This window comes from Rattus norvegicus, chromosome 18 (assembly GCF_021556685.1).
Source record: "Rattus norvegicus strain SHRSP/BbbUtx chromosome 18, alternate assembly SHRSP_T2T, whole genome shotgun sequence".
Taxonomy (NCBI): domain Eukaryota; kingdom Metazoa; phylum Chordata; class Mammalia; order Rodentia; family Muridae; genus Rattus; species Rattus norvegicus.
In genome coordinates this window covers 441,728-466,681 of record NC_141551.1, presented here as the reverse complement: position 1 = coordinate 466,681, position 24,954 = coordinate 441,728, and the positions used below count along the sequence as shown (strand labels likewise).

Sequence of the window (24,954 nt, the reverse complement as noted above, 5' to 3'; positions counted from 1 at the left end):
TGTAGGTACGTCGGTATGTGTGTTGAGAAGTGGCCGCTGTGTGTGTGTGTGTGTGTGTGTGTGTGTGTGTGTGTGTGTGTGTGTGTGTGTGTGTACATGGTTTTTGTGCTGTAAATTGTGTCTTTTTCGGTACCGGTTTTCAGTTTGAGTGCACTCGGGTGGATGAAGGATTCCCAACCCGTATAGGCGCCTGAGAGTAGATGCAGGATTCCTACTCTGAGAGAGAGTAGATGCAGGATTCCTACTCTGAGAGAGAGTAGATGCAGGATTCCTACTCTGAGAGCAGATGCAGGATTCCTCCTCGGAGAGTAGATGTAGGGTTCCTACTCTGGGAGTCGATGCAGGATTCCTGCTCTGGGAGCAGATGCAGGATTCCTGCTCCGGGAGCAGATGCTGGATTCCTGCTCCAAACAACCACCCTTCTTAAATTTTTTTGACTGTGGACAGGGGACACCCCGGTGCTACAGGCTCTGGAAGACGTTCCAAGAGCCGAACATAGTCGGGAGGATAGTAAAGAAGATCTGACTGTGACTTTCCGGAACCAGGGGGACGGAGAGCTCCTCCTACCAAGGCGGTCCTATTTTTCTTCACCATGGGACAGTCTGTGTCCACCCCGTTGAGTCAAACTTTGAATCATTGGTCAGAGGTTAAAGCTAGAGCTCGAAATTTATCTGTGGAAGTGAGAAAGGGACGCTGGCAGACTTACTGCACATCTGAGTGGCCAAGGTTTGGAGCAGGCTGGCCACAGAGGGCACCCTAGACAAAGCTATTATTTTGTCAATTAAAAAGATTGTTTTTCAGTCCGTACCTGGATCTCACCCGGATCAGGTCCCCTACATCGTGATATGGGAGAACCTCGCCTCCGACCCTCCCCCATGGCTGAAGCCCTGGTCCCGGGCATCCCCATCCCTGTCCTCACACATATTGGTAGCCCAGGAGCTGCAGACGGAGAAGAAGACGACTCCTCGAATTTATCCTGACATCGAAGGTCTTCCAGATGAAGATGAACCCACACCTGAACCCACACCGTGGGCGCCCAGTCCTCCCCCACCCCCTTATCAACATAACAAATCTAAGGGCCCTGCGGCCAGTACTAGAAGCCGGTGTGGAACAAATATAGTGAGTAAAAAAACTTTATTTTGTGGATCCCGCTCTAGTGGCGGTGTGTTGGTTGATAGCCAACGTTAATTTTTTAAAAAAACATATGTTTTATCTGTGCTTGTGCTCGCAGCCCACACAATAGGGGAAAGGGAAACTAGCTGCGGAGCTGCTGCAGCGAGCATGGGGACTTCTCAAGTCTCACCCAATTTTTCTGGCTCTTCAAGAGCTGTTTAAAAGAAAAAGGCTTAAGGTAAAAAGAAAGACTATAGTGAATTGCTACATCTTGGTTCGCTATCTCTGGAAATCTCACGGTAGACATCTGTAATAAGTGGAAAAGATTTAAATTTTGCTTGGGAGCAAAGAACCTTAAAGGGACAGGCTACATTAGAAATGCTACAGGAGGAATATCTGAAAAGGCTTAGAGCGAGGTGGGAGAGGACTCTAAGGAAAACAAGAACAAGAAAGGAATTTCTGACATTTGCTCACAGAAGGAGAGCGCTCATTAAGAGAAGTTCTTTAAGGAAGCCTGCCTTATCTGCTGGCCCTATTCCAAGAGAGGAGTCAGTCTCCAGCATTAAATTACTTTTTTCGTTGGTCATCATTAACATGGAGAGTGTCTTTGATCCTATTCCCACAGCAGCCAGTTCCTGCCCCTTTGGTCAAAATGCCCCAGGTTGTGGGACAAAAAGAGCCCCTAAAATAGTTTCAAAGAATCTACAACAAACTGAAAAAAAACCAACTATGTTTTGCCAGTCAAGATTTAGAATTCAGGCTTTGGCGGTGGCCAAGGTCAGGATTAATGTTTTCTTTTCCACGGGCCTTTAACCCAGTGAGACAGTTTGGTAAAGGGCTACTACTGAGGTCCTTATAGCCCCAGGTAAACTGGTTACAATTCTTTTGTCAGCCACCTGGCATCTAACACCCAGGTTCTAACGTCCCTCCATCCTTTTGTTATTAGTTCTTACTGGAAGCCTAGTGTCTTTTGGAGGCCGGTTCTCTTGAGAGGCAAAGCCACCAAGCAGACTCTGAAGAGAGACATTCCTTGAGAGAAAATCTAAGTCTAGAGAGATAGTCGATAACAGATCGGCTGCCTCTCTGCTCGCCTTTCTGGTTCATAGACAAAGCTTGTGCTTATTTGTACAATGGCCTTTTTGTCCAAGAAGGCCTCCTGGTTTAGCTGTGTGACTAAATGCTGTTTGCCCTCTTCAGTAGACCTCTATTCTCAAGATTCTCTTGTTTTCTCACCATCCCATTTGAGATGCTTGTTAGTAACTATTACAGGCCTTCTTTACCACTGAGGAAAGACAGAATCCTACTGGAGGCCAGAAAGAATGTTCCAGACATAGATGGAAGGCCCGCACTTCTGCCTGTTGACTTCAATACACCTAAAGGTAGGGAGTGCCAGGTCTGCCGCCAGGCTCCAAGGGTGGGTCTCTGAGGGGCTGGAAAATGCCCCACCAATCTGGCTAAGATAAGGAAAAGATATGAAGAAAAAGTTACAGAAACTTGAAGGGTTAAGCTAAGTTGCTGAGAGTTAGTGTAAGTTACAGAAAAAGTAAAGTTAAAGTGTGGTTACGTGGACAGCATCTAATAGCTGTAAAAGAAGATACAGAAGATATGAGAGAGACTGTGGAAGAGAAAGAGAAAAAAAGGTAAAAAGAACAGGAAGCTAGGGAAGAAAAGAGACAAAGAGAGGAGGTTAAAGAGCTAAAGAGAGATAAGAGACAAGAGAGAAACATATACTGGCCACAGTAGTTAGGGAACCTAGGAAGATAGTACCTGGCAACTGAAGAGAATTCCTGACTAAAGATCAATGTGCCTAATTCAAAGAAAAAGGACACTGGGTCAGGGACTGCCCAAGAAAGAACAAGAGGGGCCACTGGAGAGCTTCTTGGTCCTAGAGTGCTGGCTATGTACAGAGAGAAAAGAGAAGTGTGGATACAGGGACCCAATGCTCTGTGCTCCTATGCCCCCCTAGTGGGCCAATATCCAAAGACCTTGAGTACAAGGGGCTACTGACAACAAACAATACTTATGGACTGCCCGAAGAACAGTGGACCTTGGCGTGGGCTGGGTAACCCACTTGTTCATGGTTATCCCTGACTGCCCCTATCCTGAGAAATTTGCTCTCCAAAATGGCTTGCGTGGACTGAAATGGCTGGGTGAGGCCATGTATATGCATATCTACAGACTGTGTATGTGGAGCTCAAGACCTGTCTCAGTGCACCAGTACCTGATGCTGAGAGATGTGTGGCTTAGTCCTGTTCTGCCTGGAACACATTACTCCTGCCAGCCGGGCACTAACAATTATCACCCAATCCAGGACTTATACTGTGGTAGAGTGGCTGATGTTTTGCATTTAAATGAAATGTCCCAGAAGATGGGACCACTGGTCAGCTGCCATGGAGACAATCTGGTCACCTTGCTGCCCAATCCTGACCTGGAGCCACTGCAACATGAGTGTCAAGCACTGGCAGAAGCCCATGGGTGGAGAAAAGACCTCTGTGACTGGTTGATTGACCCCTGCTGAAAGCCGAGGCTACCTTGTCTACAGATGGAACAGTTCTCTTCATGAAGGTCAGAGATAAGTGGGTGCTGCCATGGTGGACAACACAATGTCATCTGGGATGGCTGAACCTCAACCCCCCAGCACATCAGTGCCGCAGATTCCTTTGCCATCTCTTGGATGCCCTGGTGAAGCCAACAACTGTGAGTACTATTCATTGCTCAGGATATCAGAAGGAAGAGATTCAGTGGCATGGGGCAGTAACAAAGCAGATAAAGTGGCTCAGGAAATGGCTATACAGGAGCCTATCCTGGTTACAGGCCTACAAGAGACAGCCACTGGGAACTGGGATTGGACTAAGTGATGGCCTCACTTAGAATGTACAACAGAAGAAAAAGCCCAAATTGCTTAAACAAACAAACAAACAAACAAACAAAAAGACAATGGCACACTTGAAAAAGCTATACTCCTCAGAGAACAAAGAAAAAAACTCACTTTGCCAAATACAGAAATGGACTCATTTAAGAGATAAAAAGTTTGTCCAAGTAGTTAAGTATATGTAATAGACTTTAAGATTTTAGCCAGAGAGACAGTAAAAAATATAAGGTATGTCAATAAGTGAATACTTAACAAGCAAACAGGGCAAAGAGACCTAAAGAGTTTAGTGAAAAGTTGAAGTGAACTTCACTGAGACAAAAACCGGAAAATATGATCACAAGTATCTCCTAGTGCTTGTAGATACTTTTTCAGGAATAGATAGAAGCTTTCCTCACCAAACGAGAGACGGCCTCTACAATCATCAAGAAGATACTGGAAGAAATCTTCCCCAGGTCTGGAATGCCCAAGGTAATCTGGTCAGACAACGGCCCTACTCTCATTGCCAAGGTAAGCCAGGGTGTGGCCAAGTATTTAGAGGTCGATTAGAAATTACATTATATTTACAGACCTCAAAGTTCAGGACAGGTAGAATTAAAAAAAATAAGACTCTAAAAGAGACCCTATTCAAATTGACCATGGAGACTGGCACAGACTGGGTGACACTCCTTCCCTCTTGCTCTCTTCAGAGCAAGAAATACCCCTTCCAGATTCAGCTTTACCCCCTTTGAGATCTTATATGGGGCCTCAGCTCCTCTGACTGTATCAGATGATGTTACTGAACCAACATGTCATAGTAATAATGATTTGTATGCCAGGCTAAAAGACCTACAGGTGATATGGAAAGAAATCTGCTCACAGCTGACAGCAGCCTATGCCCCGGGGACCCCTGAGACATTTCATCAGTTCCAGGTCAGAGACTGCAGCTACACTGAGCCCAGACACTCGAGCCTCACTAGAAAGGACTGTACCTGGTGCTACTGACCACCCTGACAGCCATCAAGTCCCAGCCCTCACCAACAGCGTACTAGCTGTTGGGGCTGAGAGCTGGGACCTAGAGGGACACTCAGATCTTCAAAAAGCTCCCTAGACTTAAGTGACTGGGAGGTTGCTAAAATGCAACAAGAATTTCATGTTTGCCCTGGGTTCCATCGGGATAGGTGAGGAGATAGGCTTGATTTAACATTACATATGTTAGTACTCCTAACACTTCTTGAGACTGTGCTTCAGGAATCACAATCTGTATAAGTTTAAAAGTTCTGAAAGCTGGTCATGACCTTGGTGTATAGGTTTAGATAGTGTCCAGATTAGAATCCTGATGCTAAAAACTTAATAAGACACAAAAGAGAGTTAAAAATTATTTAAGGCTATCTAGGTGCTACAAGGACATCTGATGTTGCCCTACAATACAAGGCTTATAGAGAATTCAGAACTGTCATTGACTCTGACCTCCAAGAATATCTAACCTTCCTCTCAGAGGTAGTCCTTCAAAATAGGAGAAGATTAGACCTGATATTCCTTAAAGAAGGAGGGCTATGTGCTGCTTTGAAAAAAAAAATGTTGTTTTTACCTCGATCACTCAGGGACCATTAAAGATTCTATGGCTAAACTTAGAGAGAGGCTAGACAAGAGACGACGAGAATGAGAAGCCACTTATAGCTGGTTTCAAAGCTGGTTCAATAGGTCCCCATGGCTTACCACCCTGTTGTCGGCCTTAGCCGGTCCCTTGATTATCCTCCTCCTTTTGCTCACTTTTGGACCTACATCATTAATCGCCTTTTAACATTTGTCAGGGAACGGATTAGTGCTATACATGTCCTCATGTTAAGACAACAGTATCAGGCTGTACGGGGTGAAGAGCCTCTAGATGCTGAACTCATCATGTAGTTCTAAGATTAGAACTACTCACAACAAGTAGAGAGGAATGAAGAGTTAAATTTCAAAAAGTTAGTCATAAACAAGGTCCGGTCTACCTAAGGGAGACTATAGGGCTTGCCGGACATTTGGAGCTGAAGAGTTAAAATAAAAACTTCATAAAAACTGCAAAAGAACAGCAGATAAGGGGGCAGGACAGAGCTGGCCTGAGATGTGCCCGGCCAAGCCTCAAAACAAGGTCAAGGAATTGTTCCAGGAAGGGGGCCATCTGGACAGATGACTCTCTGCTCTACAGATAAAGATAAGACATTCTCCTATATTGAGAACACCGCAGCCCACACGTACTGCTTGCAGATGAGACCTTGTACCCATTTCCCTTGGTGATAACCACGCAAAACCCCCTGGCTTCTCCTATATAAACCCCTGCCTGAAGAGGCTCGGGGCCGATTCCTCTGTCTCCTGTGTGAGATACGTGTCGGTCCGGGATCTCGTTAATAAACGCTACCTCTTGCTGTTACATCAAGACCAGCTACTCGCGTTTCTTGGGGGCTCCTCAACCTGTGACTGGAGCGAGAGTCTCCCCAAGTTTGGGGGTCTTTCAATAGCAGCCTTATTTATAATAACCAGAAGCTGGAAAGAACCCAGATGCCCTTCAACAGAGGAATGGATACAGAAAATGTGGTACATCTACACAATGGAGTACTACTCAGCTTTCAAAAACAATGACTTTATGAAGTTCATAGGCAAATGGTTGGAACTGGAAAATATTATCCTGAGTGTGGTAACTCAATACTCGAAAAACATACATGGTATGCACTCATTGATAAGTGGATATTAGCCCAAAGGCTCGCATTACCCTAGATGCACAGAACACATGAAACTCAAGAAGGATGACCAAAGTTCAAATGCTTCACTCCTTCTTTATAAAGGGAACGAGAATACCCTTGGGAGGCAAAGTGCAGAACAGAGGCAGAAGGAACACACATTCAGAGTCTGCCCCATGTGGCCCATATATATATACAGCCACCAAACTAGATAAGATGGATGAAGAAAGAAGTGCAGGCTGAAAGGAACTGGATGTAGATCTCTCCTGAACGACACAGCCAGAATTCAGCAAATACATAGGCGAATGCCAGCAGTAACCCACTGAACTGAGAATGGGACCCCCGTTGAAGGAATCAGAGAAAGGACTGAAAGAGCTTGAAGGAACTTGGGACCTCATATGAACAACAATGCCAACCAACCAGAGCTTCCAGGGACTAAGCCACTACCAAAAGACTATACATGGACTGACCCTGGGCTCCAACCTCATAGGTAGCAATGAATAGACTAGTAAGAGCACCAGTGGAAGGGGAAGCCCTTGGTCCTGCCAAGAATGAACCCCCAGTAAACATGATATTTGGGGGGGATGGCGGTAATGTGGGAAGGATGTGGAGGGGAACACCCATATAAAAGGGGAGGGGGAGGGGTTAGGGGGATGTTGGCCTGGAAACCCAGAAAGGGAATAACAATCGAAATGTAAATAAGAAATACCCAAGTTAATAAAGACGGAGAAAAAAAAAAGATCTGAAGAATCAATATTTTCTGGGCTTCCAGGAAAGTAATCATTTCTGAATTTTAAGACTTGTACCAATGTCATAGCTTAGTTTATGAATATATTAAAGGAAACAATTCTAAGAATTGGTTTTATTTAGAAAAGGTTCTTTCTATGAATTTATGTCCATAAGATGTTATCTATAAAGACTTGCTGATGTAATAATTTTTGTTTAATGAACTATAATTTTCCACCTTAATAAGAAAGTATGAATAAATTTCATTTGAAAGACTGAAAATACTTCTTTAACCAAAAAATTGTTGTCCTAAACGTGTCAATGGCAGAATATCTCCAGCAATGGAACTGATGCTGTGTCGAGGCAATATTTAAAACAGAAAAAAACAAACAAACGGACCTGTTTCAAAGATAGGACCTACTAGTGTTCTAGTGATTGAACTGCAGTGTTGACACACTGCACCCAGGAAGCTCAGCAGGATCATTACACACAGATTAACAGATTAACAAGGAAGCCAGTTTATACCAACAAACCAGAAGAGACTCAAGGTTATAGTGAGTGTGTGTGTGTGTGTGTGTGTGTGTGTATGTGTGTGGTGTGTGTGTGTGTGTGTGTGACTAAGTACTTTCTTCATCTTTGTAGATAAAGTTTCCTTATGGGAGCAATACTTAGGACAAAACTTCTATGAGCAACACTTGTATGATATACAATATAAAGCACACTGCATGAATATGAATATTTTGGCCAATGGAGAAGTTGTTATGTTAAAGCTTCAACCCTCTCCTCCACAAATGGGTCCACATAGGATTTTTCACTAGAACAGAGACTAGGTTCTTTGAAATGTCAGTGAATTTATGCCTAAAACTTACACATGCATGCACACTCACACACATACACACACAAACACATACACACACAGGCATACAAACTCAGATAGCCTGATGGTGTCCTTGGATCACCATATATATGCTTCATAATTACTGTCTGGAATTTGTCTAAAGCAATCAAATTTATGCTTTTGGGACAGGTTTCTCTTGGCATCATCAATCAGGAAATGGAATATATGAATGACTTCATCCTTGCACAAAATAGATACTAATCGCACTAAGGTAGTAGTAATGAAAAACTTGTAATATATTTATTAATAATTGTGACAAAGAAGGGATTAGTTTCAGATTAAAAATTACTCTATAAAAGCTTAAAGACAAACACCACAATAAAATCTACAGAAAATATATATCACAAAAACAAATATTCTATCAAACTAAACTATATAGAACTTTAAACAACAGGTTTGTATAAGAATAGTTATTAATATTATTTTGGCTTAAATGCTTAAATTTTAAAATACTGTTATTTAATGAGTTTGAAAATGAAATCTATACTATCACTAATCAATGATGTCAGATTAATGCTGGGTGAATTTTTTCATAGTTTATAGCTAATAAAACAACTTAAAATGTAGAAAGGGTCATTTCTGAATAAAATATTTCCAACTACTATCAAGTATATGCCTACCCTATGGGAATTATTTATAATGCTTTAGGTTTCAACAATATTTTTAAATAAGTATTTCTATATAAATATGCATAAAGTAATTACCTATTAAGTTAATCTTATGCATGGAGACAGTTGATTCAAGGTTTGAACTTGTTCTAAATGATTAGCCATACTGTTTACATTTGTAAGGTTTCTCACCAGTATGCATGGTGTGCTGTATTTGAAGATATGATTACTTTGAACAAATATTTACATCCATTACATTAGTAATGTTTTTTCTACTTAATGGATTCTGTGGGGACCTTGAAGAGGTGAGGAATAGGAAAAGTATTTCTCACATTCATTATACTTATAAGGCTGCTTTCCAGGATGGATTCTTTGATGAATTTGAAGAGTTGAGAACCAGGAAAAGACTTGCCAACTTTTTTCATTAGTGAAGATTATCTCTTCTCTAGATCCTATACTGAACTTAAAGATTTGAGTACTGGGTAAATGATATTCTACAGTGATTTCATTTAAATGGTTTTTCTCCAGTATGTAACCTGTTGTGACTTTTATGACTTCAGTAGTCTGTAAAAGATTCCCCACATTCATTACACTTGCAAGGTTTTTCTCCTGTATGGATTCTGTGGTGAATTTGAAGACTTAAGGAGTTTGTAAAAGATTTTCCACATCCATTACATTTGTAAGATTTGTTTCCAGTATGGATTATATGGTGAACATTAAGAGCTGAAGACTGTGTAAAACATTTCCCACATTCATTACATTTATAAGGTTTGTCTCCCCCATGGATTTTGTGGTGAGTTTTAAGATGTGAAGACTGTGTAAAGGATTTCCCACATTCATTACATTTGTATGGTTTATCTCCAGTATGGGTTCTGTGGTGAGTTCTGAGTTTTGAGTACTTGATAAAAGATTTGCCACATTCATTACATTTGTAAGGTTTTTCTCCTGTATGGATTCTGTGGTGAATTTTAAGGCTTGAAGACTCTGTAAAAGATTTCCCACATTCATTACATTTGTAAGGTTTGTTTCCAGTATGTATTCTGTGGTGAATTTTAAGACCTGAAGACCGTGTAAAAGATTTCCCACATTCATTACATTTGTAAGGTTTTTCTCCTGTATGGATTCTGTGGTGATTTTGAAGACTTAAGGAGTTTGTAAAAGATTTTCCACATCCATTACATTTGTAAGGTTTGTTTCCAGTATGGATTCTATGGTGAACTTTAAGACCTGAAGACTTTGTAAAAGATTTGCCACATTCATTACATTTGTAAGGTTTTTCTCCAGCATGGATTCTGTGGTGAGATTTAAGATTTGAAGACTGTGTAAAAGATTTGCCACATTCATTACATTTGTAAGGTTTTTCTCCAGTATGGATTCTGTGGTGAGTTTTAAGACTTGAAGACTGTGTAAAAGATTTCCCACATTCATTACATTTGTAAGGTTTGTCTCCAGTATGGGTTCTGTGGTGAGATCTGAGTTTTGAGTATTTGACAAAAGATTTGCCACACTCATTACATTTGTAAGGTTTTTCTCCTGTATGGATTCTGTGGTGAGTTTTAAGATTTGAAATCTGTGTAAAAGATTTGCCACATTCATTACATTTGTAAGGTTTGTCTCCAGTATGTATTCTGTGGTGAATTTTAAGACCGGAAGACCGTGTAAAAGATTTCCCACATTCATTACATTTGTAAGGTTTTTCTCCTGTATGGATTCTGTGGTGAATTTTAAGACTCGAGGAGCATGTAAAAGATTTCCCACACTTATTACATTTGTAAGGTTTGTCTCCAGTATGAAATCTGTAATGAATATGAAGATTTGAGAGACCTGTTAAGGATTCCTCCCATTCGTTATATTTGTAAGGTTTGTCTCTGGCATGGATTCTGTGATGACCTTTAACTCTTAGGAACTGTGTAAAGATTTTTCCACATTCATTACACTTGAAAGTTGTCTCTTGAGTAGAAATTCTGTAGTGACCCTTAAGAGTTGAGGACTGAATTCTCTCAGGAGGAGAATCTGGAGATTCCTGAGCTTCTTCAGGAATGAAACAGATGACTTTTGCAAAGAAATCATTTCCATACTCATCTATTTCATGTTCTTCATTGTCATATCTACATTCCCAGAATTTCTCTCTATGTAGATCTGAAACGTCATTACATGCAAATCTTTGTATTATTTTCTTGAGAAAATAATCCTGTGTAAATGCCTTTGAGAATAGCTTCTTTGTAGAATCACAACACAGACCTGAAATTAATGAGAATATGTCATTATATGACACATTGCAATTGGTTGAAAATCATAAATATATATATATATATATATATATATATATATATATATAATCATGACAGAAATATGCATCACCAAACTGCACAAATTTTGTCCAAAGAAACAAATATCATAGATATAATGTACATTAGGAGATATTTCATGAAATCTATGATATATTTTATATAAGTGAACTTCATCAATAATAACTCAATGGCAAATACATCAACAAGATATTTTTGTTTATATGTCTTTTTATTTATTCTTTATTTTTTTTACAGAACAAAATGTACCACATCAAGTTCCACCCTATAAGTGTTGCACATCAAATACCAGTTTGAGACACTCCCAACACCAAGATGATATCCCAACCCACACAAAAACCACTCTACCAGATAACCCCAATCCTTGAGGCCTCAAGTTTCTTGAGGATTAGATATATCTTCTATGGCTGAAGTCAGACCCTGCAGTGTTCTACTATAAAGTGTTGGGAGCCTCATATCCACTGGTGAATGTTGGCCGGTTGGTGGCTCAGTATCGGACAGATTTCATGGGTCCAGGTTAGTTGAGACTTACACACTTCCTATAGGGTTGTCCTGCTCCTCATTTTCTTCAAGTATTTCCTTAATTCAAAAACAGGGGTAGAAATCCTGTGGAGGAGAGAGCTGGACCCTCAGAAGTACAGACACGCCTGAGAATCCATAGTCGACAAAAACATTCTGCCCTCATTCCTGACCCTAGGGGACATCGCCTAGGCACAGGGATATAGCAAGAGTCAGGGGCAGGACCCTATGAGATCCAGATGAAAGAAAACAGGTCAACAGGAGTTCTGTCACAGAGGCCTAATGGAACGACAAGCCACTTTTACAGTCAGCAAGAAAAGCCAACGCCAAAGAAAACCTGTTGGTGAGAGGCAAGCATGGGAACATAAGCATTAGAAACCAAGACTACTTGGCATCATCAGAGCCCAGTTCTCCCAAAAAAGCAAATACTGGATATACAAACATGCTGGTAAAGCAAGATTTGGATTTAAAACCAAATTTATGGTGATGATGGAGGACTTTAATAAGGACATAAATAATTCCCTTAAAGAAATACAACACAAGTACAAAAATAGAAACCCTTAAGGAGGAAACACAAAAATTCCATAAAAATGGCAATTTTGCCAAAAGAAATCTACAGATTCAATGCAATCCCTATCAAAATATCACCTGATTTCCCCATACAGTTAGATAGAGCTATTTGCAAATTACGTTGGAATAACAAAAACCCAGGATAGCGAAAAATATACTCAACAATAAAAGAACTTCTGGGGGAATCACCATCTCTGACCTCAAGCAGTATTACAGAGCAATAGTGTTAAAAAATTTTATGGTATTGGTACAAAGACAGGCAAGTAGATCAGTGGAATAGAATTAAGACCCAGAAATGAATCCACACATCTATGGTCATTTGATCTTGGACAAAGGAGGTAAAAAAATCCAATGGAAAAAGGATAGCATTTTCAAAAAATGGTTCTGGTTCAGCTGGAGGTCAGCATGAAGAAAAACACAGTTTGACCCACTCATATCACCCTGTACAGAACTTATGTCCAAGTAGACAAGTACCTCCAAATCAAACCAGATACACTCAAACTAATAGAAGAAAAAGTAGGGAAGAGTCTCGGTCACGTGGACACTTTGGAAAATTTCATGAAAGAAACACAAATGACTTATGCTCTAAGATCAATAATTGACAAATGAGACCTCATAAAGCTGCAAAGCTTCTGAAAGGCAAAGGACATTGTCATTAGTACAAAAGAACAACCAACAAATTGGGAAAAGAAAACCTACATCAGAGGGAGTGCTAATATCAAAAAATAGACACTAGAGAGGCAAATAACAGTATTAAGAAATGGGGTAAAGGTATAACAAAAGAATTCTCAACTAAGGAATATCCAATGGCAGAGAAATACCTAAAGAAATGCAAACAAACAAACAAATAAAAACAAACAAAAACAAACAAGCAAAAAATGTGAAATTCCAACTCACACCAGTGAAAATGGCTAAGATTAAAAACTCAGATGACAACAGATGTTGGTGAGAATGTGGAGAAAGAGGAACACTCCTCCATTGTTGGTGGGATTGCAAACTGGTACAACCACTCTGGAAATCAGTCTGGAGGTTCCTCAGAAATTTTCATATTGCAATACCTGAGGACCCAGCTATACCTCTGCTGGGCATAAGCCCATAAGATGCTCCAACACACAAGAAGACACATGCTCCACTATGTTCATAGTAGCCTTATTTATAAGAGCCAGAAGCTGGAAATAAAACAGATGCCCTTCAACAGAGGAATGGACACAGAAAATGTCATATATCTACACAGTGGAGCACTAAAAAGCTATCAAAAACAATGACTTCATGAAATTCATAGGCAAATGGAATGAACTAGAAAATATCATCCTGAGTGAAGTAACCAAATTCCAGAAAAACACACAAGGTATGCTCTCACTTATAAGTGGGTATTAGCCCAAAAGCTCTAATCACCCAAGGTACAATACCCAGACCACATTAAGCTCATGAAGATGGATGTCCAAAGTGCAGATGCTTCACTCCTTCTTAAAAGGGGGAACAAAAATATTTGTAAAGGGTAAGTGGGGGCAAAGTTTGGAACAACGAGTGAAAGAATAGCCATTCAAAGTCTGCCCCACATATGCCCCATATATGTACAGTCACCAAGACTAGGCAAAATTGATGAAGCTAAGAAAGGTATGCTGACAGGAACTAAATATGAATGTCTCCTGAGAGACACAGCTAGATCATGTCAAATACAGACATGAAGGGTAGCAGCAAACCACTGAACTGTGAACAGGACACATGTAGGAGGAATTAGAGAAGGGATTGAAAGAGCTGAAGGGGACTGCCACACCACAAGAACAGGAATGCCAACCAGGGAGTAAATTATTACCTAAGGACTATATACATGGAATGACACATGGCTCCCACTAAATATGGAGCAGAGAAAGGCCTTGTTGGGCAACAATGGAAGAATAATCCCTTGGTCTTATCAAGGTTGTATCCCCAATTTATGGAAATGTCAAGGAGTCAGTAAGAGGAGGTGGACGGGAAGGGGAACACTCTTATAGAAGATGGGGAGAGGGATGGAGCAGTGGTAGTATGTCCTGGAAACCAGGAAAGGAACGACATTTGAAATGGAAATAAAATATATCCAAGAAAAAATGAAGAAAAAACACAGCTGAAAAAAAAAGAATTGACAAATGGAACCTAAGAAAACTGCAAAGCTTTCATAAGGCAACAAACACTATCATTAGATGAAAATGGCAAGGAACAGATTGGGAAAAGATCTTTCCCAATCCTCCATCTGTTAGAGATGCAAGAACTTAGACTCTAGAGAGACAAATAACTCTATAGAAAACTGGAGTACAGAGCTAAACAATGAATTCTTACCTGAGGAATATAGAATGGCTGAGAAGTAACTAAAGAAATGGTCAACATCCTTAGTCATCAGTTTAATGCAAATCAAAACAACTGTGAGATTCCACCTCACACCAGTCAGAATGGCTAAGATCAAAAACACAAGTGAAAAGAGATGCTGATGAGGACATCGACACCCGGCATTTTGCTGCATGCAAGAAATACACCTCAGAGAGAAAGACAGACACTCTACTCAGAGGAAATGGCTGGAAAACAATTTTCCAAGCAAAAGGCCCGAAGAAACAAGCTGGAGTTGCCATTCTAATATCAAATAAAATTGACGTTTAACCAAAAGTCATTAAAAAAGATAAGGAAGGACACTTCATATCCATTAAAGGAAAAATCCACCAAGATGAACTCTCATTCCTAAATATCTATGCTCTGATTGCAAGAGCACCTACATTTATAAAAGAAACCTTACTAAAGCTCAAAGAACACATTGCCCCTCAGACGATAATACTAGGAGATTTCAACACCCCACTCTCATCAATGGACAAATCATAAAAACAGAAAAAAAAAAACAGAGACATAGAGAAACTAACAGAAGTTATGAAACAAATGGTTTTAAGAGATATTTATAGAACATTCCATCCTAAATCACAAGGATATACCTTATTCTCAGTACCTCATGGAACCTTCTTCAAAATTGATGATATATTTGGTCAAAAAAGAGGCCTCAACATATACATGAAGATAGAAATAATCCTGTGCATCCTATCAGATCACCACGAACTAAGACTGGTCTTTAATAACAACAGTAATGACAGAAAGCCCACACAACATGGAAGTTTAACAATGCTCTACTCAATGACAACTTGGTCAAGGAAGAAATAAATGAATACATTAAAAACTTCTAAGAACTTAATGAAACTGAAGATACAACATTCCCGAACTTATAGGACACAATGAAAGCAGTACTAAGAGGAAAATTCATAGCTCTGAGTGCCTAGAAAAAGACACAGGAGAGAATATATATCAGCAGCTTGGCAGCACACCTACAAGATCTAGAACAAAAAGAAATAAATAAACCGAAGAGGAGTAGAAGGCAGGAAAAAAATCAAACTGAGGGATGAAATCAACCAAGTAGAAACAAAAAGGACTATACAAAGAATCAACAAAAGCAAGAGCTGGTTCTTTGAGAAAATAAACAAGATAGATAAACCCTTAGCCAGATTATCCAGAGGTTACAGAGAATGTATCCAAATTAACAAAATCAGAAATAACAACAGAATCTGAAGAAATTTTTAAAAAATCATCAGATTCTATTACAAAAGCCTATATTCAACAAAACTTAAAAATCTGGAGGAAATGGACAATGTCCTAGACAGATACCAGGTACCAAAGTTAAATCAGGAACAGATAAACCATTTAAGCAACCCCATAACTCCTACAGAAATAGAAGGATTCATTAAAGGTCTCTCAACCAAAAAGAGCCCAGGTCCAGACGGGTTCAGTGCAGAATTCTATCAGACCTTCATAGAAGACCACATATGAATACTGTCCAAACTATTCCACAAAATAAAAACAGACAGAACACTACCAAATTCCTTCCATGAAGCTAGAATTACACTTATTCCAAAACCAAAGACCCAACAAAGAAAGAGAACTTCAGACCATTTATTAATATTGATGCAAAAATACTCATTAAAATTGTTGCAAACCGAATCCAAGAACACATCAAAATGATCATCCATCATGATGAAGTAGGATTCATCCCAGGGATGCAGGAATGTTTAATATACAAAAATCCATCAGTGTAATCCACTATATAAACAAATTCAAAGATAAGAACCACATGATCATTTCATTATATGCCAAGAATGCATTTGACAAAATATAACACCCCTTCATGATAAAAGCCCTGGAAAGATCAAGAATTCAAGGTCCATATCTAAACATATTAAAAGCAATATATGGAAAACCAATAGCTAACATCAAACGAAGTGGCAAGAAACTTGAAGCAATCCCACTGTAATCAGGGACTAGACAGGGCTGCCCACTCTCTCCCTACCTATTGAATATAGTACCTGAAGTCCTAGACAGAGCAATCAGACAGCAAAATGAGGTTAAAGGGATACAAGTTGGAAGGGAAAAAATCAAAATGTCACTGTTTGCAGATGACATGATAGTGCACTTAAGTGACCCCAAAAGTTCCACCAGAGAACTACTAAGCCTAATAAACAACTCCAGCAAAATGACTGGGTATAAAATTACCTAAAAACAAATCAGTAGCCTTCCTTTCCTGAAAAGATAAACAGCCTGAAAAAGAAATTTGGGGAATGACTCCCTTCACAATAGTTACAAATAACATAAAATACGTCAGTGTGACTCTACCCAAGCAAGTTAAAGATCTGTATGACAAGTACTTGAAATCTCTGAAAAAGAAATTGAAGATACCAGCAGATGGAAAGAGTTCCCATACTCGTGGATTGACCAGATAGATGTAGTAAAAATGGCCATTTTGCCAAAAGCAACCTTCACATTCAATGCAATCCCCATCAAAATCCCAATTCAATTCTTCAGAGAGTTAGAAAGAGCAATTTGTAAATTCATCTAAAATAACAAAAAAACCCAGGAGAGCAAAAACTATCCTCAACAATAAAAGAACTTCTGGGGGAATCACCATCCCTTACCTCAAGCAATATTACAGAGAAATGGTGATAAAAACTGTATGGTATTCATACAAAGACAGGCAGAGAGATCATTGGGATAGAATTGAAGACCAAGATTTTAACCCACACTCCTATGGTCACATGATCTTCGTCAAAGGAGCTAAAATTATCCAGTGGAAAAAGGATAGCATTTTCAACAAATTGTCCTAGTTCAAATGGAGGTCAGCATGCAGGGGAATACAAATCGATGCATTCTTAATGGCCGTGCATAAAACTTAAGTGTAAGTCAATCAAGGACTTCAACTTGAAACCAGACACACTAAAACTAATAGAAAAAATGGAGAAAAGCCTGGATTGCATGGGCACTGGGGAAGATTTCCTGAACAGAACACCAATGGCTTATGCTCTAAGATCAAAAATCAACAAATGGGACCTCATAAAACTGCAAAGCTTCTGTAAGGCAAAGGACACTCCCTTTAGGACAAATCAGTAACCAACAGATTGAAAAAAGGTCTTTACCAATCCTACATAAGATAGAAATATATACAAAGAAATATATACAAAGAAATCAAGAAGGTAGACCACAGAGAGACAAATAACCCTTATTAAAAATATCAAGTAGGACTCACAGGGATACAGGGATAGTTCAATACACAAATATCCATGAACCTAATCTACTGTAGAAAAAATCTCAAAGAATATATATAATCATCTAATTAGATGCTGAGAAAGCATTTGAAAGATCTCAACATCCCTTCATGATAAAAGTCTTGGAAGATCAGGAATTCAATGCCCACAACTAAACATAGTAAAAGCAATATACAACAAACCCTTAGCAAACATCAATATAAAAGTACAGAAATTTGAAGCAATCCCACTAAATTCAGGGAATAGACAAGACTGCCCACTCTCTCCCGATCTATTCAGGATAGTACTTGAAGCCCTAAAGAACAAAAATAGGTCAAAGGGATACAAATTGGAAAGGAAGAAATCAAAATATCACTATTTGCAGATGATATGATAGTAAACTTAAGTGACCCAAAAGTTCCACCACAGAACATTTAAACCTGATAAACAAAGACGTCAAAGGGGTTGGATTAACAAAATAATGGAAAGAAAACAATTGGCTGTCTCTACTTAAAAGATAAAAAGGCTGAGAACGAAATTAGTGAAACAACACCCTTTACATTAGTTACAAATAATATGAAATAACTTGGTGTGACTTTAACCAAGCAAGTGAATGATTTGTATGACAAGAACTTCACTTCTCTGAGGAAAGAAATGGAAAAAGATCTCAGAAGATAGAAAGATCTCCTTTGCTCATGGATTGCCAAGATGGATATATTACAATGGCCATTTTGTCAAAAGCAATATAAAGATTAAATGCAATCGCATCAAAATCCCGACTCAATTCTTCATAACTTATAAAGAGCAATTTGCAAATTCATTTTGGAATAACCAAAAAGCCAGGATAGCAAAAAATATTTTTACAACAACAACAACGAACTTCTGAGAAAAACCACCATACCTGACCTCCAGCTATATTCCAGGGCAATTGTGATCAAACAAACAAACAAACAATGAACAAACCAACATGGTATTGGTAGAGAGACAGGCTAGTTGAGGAACAGAATAGATCAGTAGACCCAGAAATGAACCCACCTACCTATTGTCACTTGATCACAGGAGCAAAAACCAGCAAATGGAAAAAATACACTGTTCTCAACAAATGGTGCTGGTTCAACAGGAGGTCAGCATGGAACAGAATGCAAATCATTCCATTCTTACTGCCTTGTACAAGGATCAAATCCAAGTGACTTAAGGACCTCTCATAAAACCAGATACACTGCAACTAACAGAAAACAAAGTGGTAAGAAGCCTTAATCACAGGGGAACAGGGGAAAGTTTTCTGAACAGAATACCAATGGCCTATGCTCTAAGATCAAGAATTGACAAATGTGACCAAATAAAAGTGCATAGCTTCTGAAAGGCAAAGGACACTGTCAATAGGACAAAGCTGCAACCAACAGATTGCAGCTTTACTAAGATACATAGTACTAATGAGTACCCAGTTACAAGACACCTTGCAATATACCCAAAATATGCTCCAACATATAACAAGAACACATACTCGACTATGTTCATAGTGGCCTTATATATAATACCCAGGAATTGGAAACGATGCGGATGCCCTTAGACAGAGGACTGGATACATAAAATGTGGTACATTTACACAATGGAGTACTACTCAACTATTAAAAGCAATGACTTCGTGTAATTCATAAGCAATGAATGGAACTAGAAAATATGATCATGATTGAAGTAACCCAATCACAAAAAAGGCACATGGTATATACTCACTGATTCTTGGATATTAGCCGAAAGGCTGGGAATACCCAAAATACAAATTACAGACCACATGAAGCTCAAGATTAAGGAAGACCTAAGTGTGGATGCTTCAAGCCTGTCAAGAATGGGGAACAAAATACCCATAGGAAGAAATATGGAAACAAAATGTGGATTAGAGACTGAAGGAAAGGCCATCTAGAGACTGCCCCACCTGGGGATGTGTTCTATATACAGTCACCAAAACCAGGCACTATTGCTGATGCCAAGGACTACATGCTGACAGGAGCCTGATATAACTGTCACCTGAGAGGCTTGCCCAAGCCTTACAAATACAGAGATGATTAGTCATATCTAACCATGGCACTAAGAATGGGGTCCCCAATGGTGTAGGTGGATAAAGGACTGAAGGAGCTGAAGGAGTTTGAAATCCCATAGGAAGAACAACAATATCAACCAACCAGATACCCCAGAGTTCCCAGGGACTAGACCACCATCTCAAGAGTATAAAGGGATAGATCTATGTCTCCAGCACATATGTAACAGAGGATGGACTTGTCAGGCATCAATGAGAAGAGAGGCCTTTGGTCCTGTGAAGTCTCAATGACCCAGTGTAGGGGAATGCCATGGCAGGGAGGAGGAATAGCTTGGTTGGGTAGAGGTACACCCACATAGAATCAGGAGGAGGGGAGTTGGGATAGGGGATACCAAGAATGGTATAACATTTGAAATGTAAATAAAGACCTATCCAATCAAATAAAAAAAGTGAATGTGTGAGTCACAGTGCATTCAAATATAAATGTTACTAAATGCTTATTCCAAGGACATATAAGAATGAAGAATCCTTATATAAAATGTAAAACCAAGATAAAGGTACTTAACATGTTAACTGTAAAGAAGATACATTGATTAATCAGTAACAATTTAAGACACCTAATGATTAATGTAAGTCAGATCAAAACAGTAAGTAGAGTTTTACAAATCCCTTAAGTAGAAATTACGAAAAAAATATTTCTCACCTGCAGAAACCAGGTTGTTATAATTCTCCAACATGACATCTCTGTACAAAGTCCGCTGAGCAGAATCCAGACATTCCCACTCCTCCCTAGAGAACTCTATAGCCACATCCATGAAAGTAAATAGACCCTGTAATTAAAATTAACAGTATCCCTTTGTATCCATTATCCAAGTTCTATATTTCACCCAAGGAAAGATTCATTAATTATGGAACTTGGTCTGGTATAAATAACTAGTATACATTTTTGATAAATTGTGCTCTGAATGAAAGAATGCTGTGCAAAGAATCTTTGCAAAGATTCAATATGCTATCAGTTCTCAACCTGTGGGTGGTGACCCTTTTGGAAATGAAACTGCATGACCCTCTAGTATATCTAATGGTAGTTGCCTATGGTACCAGAAAACAGAGGTATTTACTTTCTGCCTCATACACTAGAAAAATTGCAATTATGAAGTAGCAATAAAAATAAAATTATAGTTGGGATCACCATGACTTGAGGAACCCTAATAAAATGTTGCAGCAGTAGGAAAGCAGAGAATTACTGCCTTGGGACTGAGATGCAACATTCATGAAACATGAGCCTTTATCTCAGGTAAAGAATGACACAAGCGACTCTGTAGAATTATACATTCCCCTTTGCCATCATGTACATTCAGCTTTGTTAGCAGAAGCTTCACAAGATTTTCAGAATACATTTCCATATATATATTGAAAAATAAGTAGCCTGCAATAAGTAAAAACCTGTCTTTAGCACACCATTGACATAAGTTTTGAAAACTTAATTCTGAGAGTCATATGAAAAAATAGTGCTGTAAATGTGAGTCAGCATAGGAAAGTTTGGAAGTTTTGGCAATGAAGATTCTGTAAGAATACTCAACCTTTCCCATCATCATGCATACATTTACCTGACAAGAAGCCATCTTTCCTTTCTCCTTCAGAAGGGAATATCTCACAGAAGTTCACATTTCACATTTCACATTTCACAAAGTCACTCTGTACTTAGAGAGAGCAGGTCCTCCTGTTCCTTGTAAAACTGAAGAGCAGAAAGCAGGAATCAAAACTAACCACACACTGTGACTCGTCTCAGAGAAGAGATGGGAAAAATGATTTCTATAGGCAGAAATAAAACAAAAGATTTTCTTGTTCTGAATTTAGGTGCTGTTTTTCTAGAAAATGGTGTACTCTCTTCCGACCTGGAAATGCGGCTGCAGCGACCTGCTATAAACCTAATTCAGGCAGATCAGAGTTGTAAATGCAGGATGAGCAGAGCCGTCAGTTGAAGATGATGGTCACCTTTTCTTTCCTTATATTTTTCTCAGATGGTTATTCAAAATCAAGTGGAGGCATCTCTTTTCAATAATTGCCAGAATCTGTGAGGTGTCCACAGCTGAAGGCATTTTTCATGCTGGGAATGCATTAGAGTCTCCTGAGGCTGAGAAAAGCAAGTCAGTCAGTGCCTGTCTCACCAGTCTGAAAAGAGATAGTACTTTTGGAGTTTATGTCCTCTTCTAAGAGGCCATGATGTTGTCGTTTTAAAGGAAGACGCATGGCTGTATTTTCGCACCAATTTCCTTTTAGCAGTGACATCTCTTGTTTTGGATTCATAATTGAGTACTCATATATTCATACCTCAATATCTCTGCATCTTGTTTAATATCTTCAGCTGTCACAGAAGGCAGCTGAACTTCATGCTCCTACAATACCTTCCCTGGTGGGACTTTTGGCTGATAAGAGGCTGAAAATACAGTTATATTAAAGATGGCTTTACCAACCAAGGGCATTTAATTTCTACAAAAAAATATACTAGACAACACAAGGAGACATGTTTTTCTCTGCTGGAAAACTCACCCTAATGGATTAACAACAGACACTAGAGGAAATGCTAATAGAAACACAAATTGTGCCTCAAGGTTCTGTGAAATTTTCTATATATTTCTTTATTTCTTTTTCCTCTATCATTCTCATATTATTTTTAATACTTTACACCTATATACCATGTATTTGAGATTCAGGTGTTTCAGGAATGCAAGATGTAGAACTAGTCCAAGAGAGATTTCAAGTTTTATTGTGTACCTTTAAATTAGTACAATCTAGTAGTTAGAACTATACTAGAAAAAAATACTGTACCTAGGGGAAAAAAGCAATGTCTTCATGAAATTCTTAGGCAAATGGATGGACCAAGAACGTATCATCCTGAGTGAGGTACCCCAGTCACAATACAACACACACGGTATGGAATCACTGATAACTGGATATTAGCCCCAAATCTCAGAATGCCTAAAATACAATTCACAGGCTAAATGAAGCTCAAGATAAGGATGCTTGCAGCGAAACATCCGACTGAGCACACAGACCCCACTGGAGGAGATAGAGAAAGGACTGAAGGAGCTGAAGGGGTTTCTAAAACCATAGGAAGAATAACAAGATCAACTAGTCAGACACCCCAGAACTCATGGGGACTAAACCACCAACCAAAGAGTGCACATGCAGAGATACCTGGCTCCAGACACATATGTAGCAGATGATATCATTGTCTGGCATAAATAGGAGGAGAAGCACATCTTCCTGAGAAGACTCCCTTCCTCAGTATAGGGGAATGCCAGTTGAGTTGGTAATGGGTGGGTTGAAGTGGGATCTTCTTCATAGAAGCATGGAGAGGGTGGCGGAGGGATGAGAGAAGGGGGAAAGGGGATAATATTTGAAATCTAAATTCGTAAAATATCTGATTTTAAAAATATAAAGAAAAATGCTGTACCTAAGAATATCTAGAGGCATGGCACAATATCGCCAGATGAAAATACACTGCCCAAGAAGCTTTCAGTTCTAGGAAGATGGAAGTTGCTATCTCTTAAAATGTATTGTTTTGTATTGTAAACATTCTAAAATAGAAACACATTGGTTTAATAATTGAACACTATCTTTGTATGCACTTGCCTCCAATAAATACTCAGCTCTGATTCTGCATGTTTTAACACATTCTTTTAACTCTGGCTCTTAGGAGTCAGAGACAAGTGGATATCTGTGATTTGATAGGACAAGTCTCACACATGTATGTAGAAGCACCCCTGAATATTCTATTACTCTAACTACAAAGGATCTTGAAAACCTGTCGTGCATTTTTATTTGTTCATGCTCTTCTTGTTTATATACTCAGCCTCCTGCTGCTGTTCATCTTTCTTTTTCTGTTATGAAAAGAGTGTTTTTTATTTGAGGCATAGTAATTTTCTCAGTATATTTTGTTCTACATTTTTTACTTTTATGCTTCTACCACACATCCATTGTCAGCAGTTGTATCACATCATTATTTATACAGTGTGTTTTATTGACTATCTTGCTTGTCTTAAATTAGAAAGCCATCGAATATGCAAGCAACCAATCCCTGACATTAGTAGTGATACTCTGTTATGCTTGCAGACCGGAACCTAGCATAACTGTCCTCTAAGAGGCTCTGACTGAAATAGGTACAGATACACACAGCCAAACTTGTGATGGTGAGTAGTGACCCTTATGGAAGTGTGAGGGAAGGATGGGAGACCATGAATGGAATGGAACCCAGAGGCATGACCAAGAGATTCTACTGACCTGGAATCCAGGGACCTATCAGAGACTGAACCACCAACCAAGAAACATACAAGGACTGAAACATGTCCCCTGGTACATATGCTGTGGGTGTGCAGCTTAATTTTCGTTCGAGTCCAGAAAAAAGTGTTACAGAGGCTCTCACTAAAGTTGTAGCCTGATTGAGCTTTATGGCTAATATCAACAGTATCAGTTGATCCACTCATGGTATCAGTAAGTGTATATACCATGTGGTTATCTCACTCAGGATGATATTTTGTAGTTCCATCCATTACCCTAAGATTTTTATGAAGTCTTTGTTTTTAGTAGCTGAGTAGTACTCCATTGTATAAGTGCACCATATTTTCTATATCCTTTCCTCTGTTGAAGGCATCTGGGGTCTTTCCATCTTTTGGCTATTAGAAATAAGGCTGCTATGAACATAGTGGAGCATGTGTCCTTGTTATGTTTTTGGAGCTAATTATGGGTGTATGCCCAGGAGTAGTATAGCTGAGTCCTCAGGAAACTCTATGGCCAATTTCTGAGGAACCACCAGATAGATTCCCACCGTGGTTTTTCCAACTTGCATTCCCACCAACAATGGAGGAGTGTGCCTCTTTCTCCACATCCTCGCCTTCATCTACTGTCACCTGAGATTTTATCTTAGCCATTCTGACTGGTGTGAGGTGGAAACTCCCGGTTTGTTTTGCTTTGCATTTCCCTGAAGAGTAAAGATGTTAAACTTTTCTTTAGGTTTTTCTCAGCC

At 39.2% G+C, this 24,954-nt stretch overlaps 1 protein-coding gene across 1 annotated transcript; it reads right to left on the bottom strand.

The window, feature by feature from the left end:
- Window positions 1–1,292: 1,292 nt before the first annotated feature.
- LOC134482990 (zinc finger protein 320-like) lies at window positions 1,293–21,550 on the bottom strand. The gene is made up of 5 exons (XM_087593644.1): window positions 21,536–21,550; window positions 20,632–20,758; window positions 10,849–10,941; window positions 9,673–10,695; window positions 1,293–1,327 (listed from the first exon to the last, which is right to left on the bottom strand). Exons 1-5 carry the CDS (start codon window positions 21,548–21,550, stop codon window positions 1,293–1,295), a joined length of 1,293 nt encoding a protein of 430 aa, XP_087449770.1.
- Between the last annotated feature and the right edge of the window lie 3,404 nt (window positions 21,551–24,954).